The sequence below is a fragment of the Pagrus pagrus genome, assembly GCF_965226575.1.
Source record: "Pagrus pagrus genome assembly, chromosome: 4".
Taxonomy (NCBI): domain Eukaryota; kingdom Metazoa; phylum Chordata; class Actinopteri; order Spariformes; family Sparidae; genus Pagrus; species Pagrus pagrus.
The window spans coordinates 34,830,836-34,837,689 of record NC_140188.1 but is presented as its reverse complement, the minus strand read 5'-3'; the positions used below and the strand labels follow the sequence as shown (position 1 = coordinate 34,837,689).

The 6,854-nt window shown below is 40.3% G+C and overlaps 1 protein-coding gene across 1 annotated transcript; it reads right to left on the bottom strand.

Annotated features, from left to right (window-relative positions):
* Window positions 1-5,269: 5,269 nt before the first annotated feature.
* Window positions 5,270-6,214, bottom strand: gal3st2 (galactose-3-O-sulfotransferase 2; the record flags this gene model as incomplete). Its single annotated transcript, XM_084351082.1, has 1 exon — window positions 5,270-6,214. The coding sequence occupies one exon, from the start codon at window positions 6,212-6,214 to the stop codon at window positions 5,270-5,272; it is 945 nt and encodes a 314-aa protein (XP_084207208.1).
* Window positions 6,215-6,854: the final 640 nt, after the last annotated feature.

Genomic DNA, 6,854 nt, shown 5'->3' with positions numbered 1-6,854 from the left:
AAACAACGGTGGAGAGTCGCCTAACACGCAACTGCGGCGAAAATGCACAGTCTCGAAAAGGGCGACTATGTGTCTAGTGTAGTGTCTTTAGCGTATTGTGAAGTGTAGTGATTTTTTTGTTTGAAGTGTCATAACAATGTGGCAAAAGCCAAAGTCACGCACACACAAGCAAACAAACACACACGCTCGCACACACACGCACACACACACACACACACACACACACACACTCATAGACTTTCTGTCACACATAACACAGACATGAATTTGAGTAGCCTAACTCCTCTTACAGATTTCACATGAAAACTACCACTGCTGTGTTTTGGGCGACATGCCACCACCCACTCAAAATAAAAACTCAGCCTCACATCCATCAATCAGACTTTATTTAGATAGCACACTTTATACAAACAACATGTAGACTTAGCTACAAAACTATATGTTCACATTCAAACAGAAGCATCACCATTAAAGAGGAGGCAACACAGATTACAACCTACTGATAAACATGGCCACAGCTTTTTCTGATAACTAAAATAATCATTTGGACTATTTAAAACAAAGACAAATTATGTGTATTCTTTAATCTGCCATTATATAAAAACTAAAATGTTTATATTTCCATGATGTCACAATAAATGTACTCTTAACAACGACTACATTTTAAAATTACAATCACTAAATACAAAACTGGTGACAATCCCAGCAAAGATTAACACTTAGTAAACTGAATTGCTGTCAGTTTTACATCCAAACCCATTATATCCTGTTTCAAGCAGAGAGACAAATGTCAAAGCCTTTTCAGAGGACATTTAAATGCAACAGTAATGCAGAGGAAACAGAAGTGTTTCCAATACAAACTGCTCTCCTCTGCTAAATGTTTTCCACCTTTATTGACATGCATAAGTAAAAGAAAAACAGCATTACATCACATTAAATCACTGTACAGTAGTTACAGTATAGTAACATAATCAGCCAGTAGGCTACAGTTATTGCATGTATTTGTGGTACGTTAATAAAAGCTTGAAGTGTATCCGATGGCTGTCTTTTCTGTCGGATTACAGGATTCTGACAATACTACTTTTAAGACTCTTTAAGCTTTGCTCAAACATTTTGCCAAAAATCTATTCACAGCTCAAATGATATTTGTCTTAAATTTTCTAAAGGAAGGACGTGCGCGCCCGACAGCAGCAGGCTGCAACACCGGGATGTCCTGACAGCAGCATGCCCCGACATCAGCACGCCCCAACGCACATGGACTGCGAGGGCCCGTACATCACTGCTCGCAGTTTTAATTTTAGTTTTTTTTCTTCCCAAATGAAACCTACTTTTTCGAACTCCTCCCAGGCAATGTCACCAATTTGCACAAAACTTTGCACACAGCATCTGTGGACCTTCCTGACAAAAAGTTATTAAAAGAATTTTGACATTCCAAAAAATACTCAAGTTATTAAATTACAAATTCCTGCACATTTCCTTCACAACAGGAAGTCTTGCACATCTCCACATTGGTTCATCTGAATGACATGAAACTCAGGATAGTGCTTCCGCATGAGCCCCTAAGGCTCTGTGGACAATCTTGCCCAATGACCAATAGGTGGCGCTCTTTAAATTGAAGTATTTTATATCTCCACATCGGTTGGTCGGATTAACTCAAAACTTGGTACACTCAGTCCCAATCTCTTGAAGCTTTTACCGATCTGCCACTAGGTGGCGCTCTGGTGCCAGTTTCATTAGGGCCCCAGCAGGTAACCTGCGATGTCCCTATTGTTCAAAAACCATATATCCACGTGTTCCCTGAATTCTGTTGAATCTCCTGATATAGGCCACGCAAATTTGCGGCCCAGGTTTTTTTCCGCAAATTCGCAAAATTTCCAAAACCTACTTTTTCCAACTCCTCCCAGGCAATTTCAACCGATTTGCACCAAACTTTGCAAACAGCATCTGTGGACCCTCATCACAAAAAGTTATTAAAAGAATTTTGATATTCCAAAGAATACTCAAGTTATTAAATAACAACTCCCTGCACATTTCCTTACAAACAGGAAGTCTTGCATATCTCCACATTGCTTTGACCGAATGACATGAAACTCAGGATACTACTTCCCCATGAGCCCCTCAGGCCCTGTGCAAAATCTTTGTGGATGACCACTAGGTGGCGCTCTTTAAATTGAAGTATTTTGTATCTCACATCGGTTGCTCAGATTAACATGAAACTTGGTACAATTATTGTCAATGCCCTCCTGAGGATATCTGTTGAAACTTTGACCGATCCGCCACTAGGTGGTGCTCTGGTGGCAGTCTCATTTCATATTTGGCACTGTGCCCACACCACAACACTTATGGATATGAAATTCATAGGTGTGGTATAGACTGGCCCCTGTAACTCAAACACCAAAAATGACCAGCAGGTGGCGCTATTATCAACACAAAAAACGTTTTTGCCTAATGACTCCCACATAACATGCCGCACATTGTTAAACCTTATATCTATGTGTTCCCTGCATACAGCTGAATTGTGTGATGTAGGCCACGCCCACTTTCACGCTACATTTCCATTCACAAATTTGCTGAATGTCGCAAACCTACTTTTTCAAACTCCTCCCACCCAATTTCTCTGATTTGCCCCAAACTTTGCACACAGCATCTGTGAACCCTGCTGACAAAAGGTTATTAAAACAAATGTGGTAGTCCAAAGGACGTCCAAAATATAAAACAACAATTTCCTGCAAATTGTGGTCAAACACACAGTCTTGCATATCTTCATCAAATGCAGTCCCATTAACACTTAAGTTTTTTTAATTGTGCTCCATGCCCCGATGACGGTTTGTGAAAAATGTTGTGCAAATCCGCCAATAGGGAGCGCTTTTATTGCTAAATGACGAAAGAACAGCTTTCCTGCCTTCACTTTTGATTCCTCAGAGGAAGTTGTTGCATGAACAAGCCCCGACAGCAACGTGAAGTGACAGCAGCACGCCCCAACAGCAGCATGCCCCGACGCGCGTGGACTGCGAGGGCCCGTTCATCGCTGTTTGTAGCTTTAATTACACGGTGGTTTCAGTTCAGTCATTCAACACAGCCGTTTTTTTGTAAATATTTTTTCTCTGCAGAAAATAAACGGAAAAACGCATACGTCATGGCATATTTTGCACAACAACGTGTTGGAAATGACTTCAAATTCCCTCAAGTGGCAGTTTTGTGGTTAGACTGCCACTACACTCTCCATGCTGCATGTATTAAAGAGATCTGATTCATCTTCACCCACCACCCACCTAACCCAAGACTTCTACTTTTACTTTTTTTTTTTTTTTACATTGCAACAGTCCTGTGTTGTCTTTCAGAGAATCAATACATTTTGTAATGCCCCATTAACACATTTAGATGTAACTTTATGTCCTATAAACACATTTAGTTCTCCATTCTTATCCAGATTTCTGTAATTATTATACTTTTGCAGAGATGATGACTTTTCAGTCACAGGACTTGAGGAGTTGGACAAGTAATGTTGTAAAGTAATATGATATTTCAAGGTCCTTGAAAAGCTGTATTTACTGTCAGACATGTAATTTTGCTATTGGATTGCGACAGCACCAACATCAACAGCCTAACCTGTTAGCCAACACTAACCTGGGTTTATAATCAGTCAAAGAACCTCTTGAGGTTGCTATTCCTCCACTTCCAGCACTTCATGTGATTGCTCCAAATGCTGTCCTCCAATTCTGGATGAGCAACATGATTAGATATGTTCATGGAAATTGTACAGATGTCCCAGTTTATATATATAAAAAAATCATTTTATCTATTGATGCTTTTGACTTGAAGTACCAGCCCTTTAAATTTGTATTTCTTTTTACATTTTTCTACTTACTGAGTTTATTGTTATGCACCAAAACACAAATTCAAATTGTGAAAAACTACTTGGCAAGAAAAGTGATTCTGATTAGGGCCCTTGTGCCCAAGTTACATGCCTGGTCAATATACTGTACAAAGACAAATAGTTGTAGGTGGTGTTATCAGAAAAAAAGCACAAGTAATGTTCAACTTTAGATACCTGCTCATGTGCAATCCTTTGAGCTTAAAGAACTTCTATTTGACATATGTCATCTTTTCTGAGAACATCTTGACCTGTCGCCCTCCCACGTCCACGGCCTCTGCCTCCACTTCCTTGGTGTGTCTTCGTCATCAGAGTCAACAATGCTCTCATCATGGAACCTCTATCATGCAAAACATCGTATCATCATGAGTCCAACACAATGTTCACGTTTGTCTGTGAATCACTGAGGGTAACAGAAAAAACATTTAGCAGGCCCACCACTAATCTTGATGTTTTAGCTTTGCCATATCTAACGTTACCATAGCCATCTGCTGCTAGCTAACCAGCAATAAGTTACATCAAAATACATTTTCAAAACAATTTCTGAATACTAACAAAGCTAACTTGACAGCTATCAGTACTAGCAATGTCTATGTTGGTTGTTTAAGTTAAATATGATAATATTAGGTGTTTGAGACATGAGGTAGCTACTTGTAGTTAGATGTTTTAATGAAAACAATGCGCCGATACTCTCTACTTCCCACCGCTCGTGAGGACTCAGGACTCCGTTGGCGGTAGTCGGCTGTTGTCAGACAGTGGGCATTTATGGTTTGGGGAAAGTGGATTTGGATTGAGTGAGTGCAGGGGGTGGCATTTTTTGGCTGGATACTTTCAAAATCTAGCCTGGGCTCGACGGTTTTTCATTCTTACCAACCCCAGCTTTAAGCAGTAGAGTAAACATTATAAGCTGTACATAGCCAGCACCTTATAGGCCAAAAAGAGTTTTTCATTACTATTGTATGTTTTTTATTGAACTTGTTTGTCACACACCTTACCGTTACATGTTACATTGTCACACAGAACAGGAGGGAAAAGAACACAGAGAACAACAGTTTGTGGTGTCGTGCTAAAATAAACATATCTGCTGCCCAACTTTAAAGTGTGATTTTTTTGAAGAGCGAGATGATTGATCATGCCTCCATGTTGGAAAACTGCATCACCAGTGTACAGAGTTACTGACACCCACATCGTTACCATCTCAACCCATGTAGATATGTTGGTGATGTCTTGACCCAAAAACCTGATGTGGTCACTTGCAAATAATAGTGTGGAGACAAACACAATTTCATTGGTCTTGAAAAGTGCACTTTGGGCTGAAAGCTGCTTTACACTTTGGTTTTCATAATTAGAAAAAGGTCATTAAACAGAACTTTCATCTTCCTTTCACTATTCCACTCATAGCACACTTGATTTGTTGTTTGCATCTGTATGTTTTAACAGAGCACTTGTGGGGGCTTTTAGGTTGCTGAGATTTGAGAATTTGCTTTGTATGATGTGTCTGTATTGTGAGTGTTGATCTTGTGCTGCAAACATTCTAATTGCTTGTCTATGCTTATGGGCAGACTCGGGGAACTGCTGAGTATACAGACGGTCTGTGTACTGCAGTTCTGGAGTTATTAATCTCTGACATTTTGTTTTGGTTTGCTTGTCTATGTGTGTGTTTAGGTTATAGCCCTGAATAACAGCAGCTCCATACTGGAATGGCTTTAGCCCTACATCTTTTATCTGGGAAGGGTCCACTGCCCTGCCATCTTTCAGGCAGGTGTTTGCTAGCTTTGCTTGTAGCTTTCTTAAATGAGATACTTCCCTTGCCATTTGCTCTTGCCCAACCAGACTGTCCACTTTTTCCCAGAAAGTAGTGTTAAAGTGCAGGTAGATCCTCCAGTCTAAAGCATTCCACCTCTTGATCTTCTCTGCAGTGTTTGGTAAAAGTGTGTGTCGAGTACGTTTACTCCGGCTGTTGAGCTTAAAGGAAACAACATCTTCCAGGGACCAACAAAGGGCATGCTTGAGCAAGATCATGGACTCATCGAAGTATTCAGAAATAAGAATAAGATGGAAGTCTTGTTGGATGGCTGCAATAGCCATTTTGACTCTCTCCTCAAGGTCTTCAGCATTAGCTGCAACATTGTTGTCAAAACCAAAGTCAAAAGCCATTATATTGTGAGCATAGTGGTTGTTCATCACTGATGAGTTGTAGTTTCTCCAGCTGCTGTCTAGGAAGTTGTCCAGGCTATGAGTCTTATGGAAGGCTGGGATGCTCTTGTAGTAAATAAAGATGGACTCCATCATGGCCACGGGATGCCTTAAGATTGAAAAGTAGAAGGTGTCTTCAGGCATCACTTTTGCCACCTGGGGAATAAAACAAGAAGAATTTATTTAATATTTAGCATTTTGAAAAGTTCAATTTCTATTTCACTGTCACTGTAATACATTTTTTTTTTAAATTGTTTTTTTCTTTTACAGCTTAGAGAAATAACATTTAAATGAACCGATAAATCATCTTTTGACAAACTCTAAAGCCAACATGTCCATTAGGGCCCTGTGCAGGAATGTTTTGGACTCATTTGGCCAACTAAGTGGGGACCCTTAAGATTGCCCAGCAGTGCCATTTTTTCCTCATATTGATCCCATAAGTGGTGAACATGTGATATGTGCACTCCCTACAGCACATACTTTTTGGATGGAGCTTTTTGGAATTCACTGAGGGTAACTAAGGGTCAGTTCTTACTTTGACAAACGTGTCCATGGGGGTTTGCATGTCCGCAAGGGTCTGTGTGAAATGTCGTCACCTGCTCGTGCCTGCAAAGATCCATGTGGAGCCCAAAACTTGTGATCAGTCTAACTGTACACATAACAAGCATGCAGACTGTGCATGCTTGTCTAATCCACACTCTCAAGTAGAACGTGGCGGTTTTGACACCTCACCTCACCTGAGTGAGGTCAAAAAAATTGTCAGTTAGCTCTATGAGGACCCAAA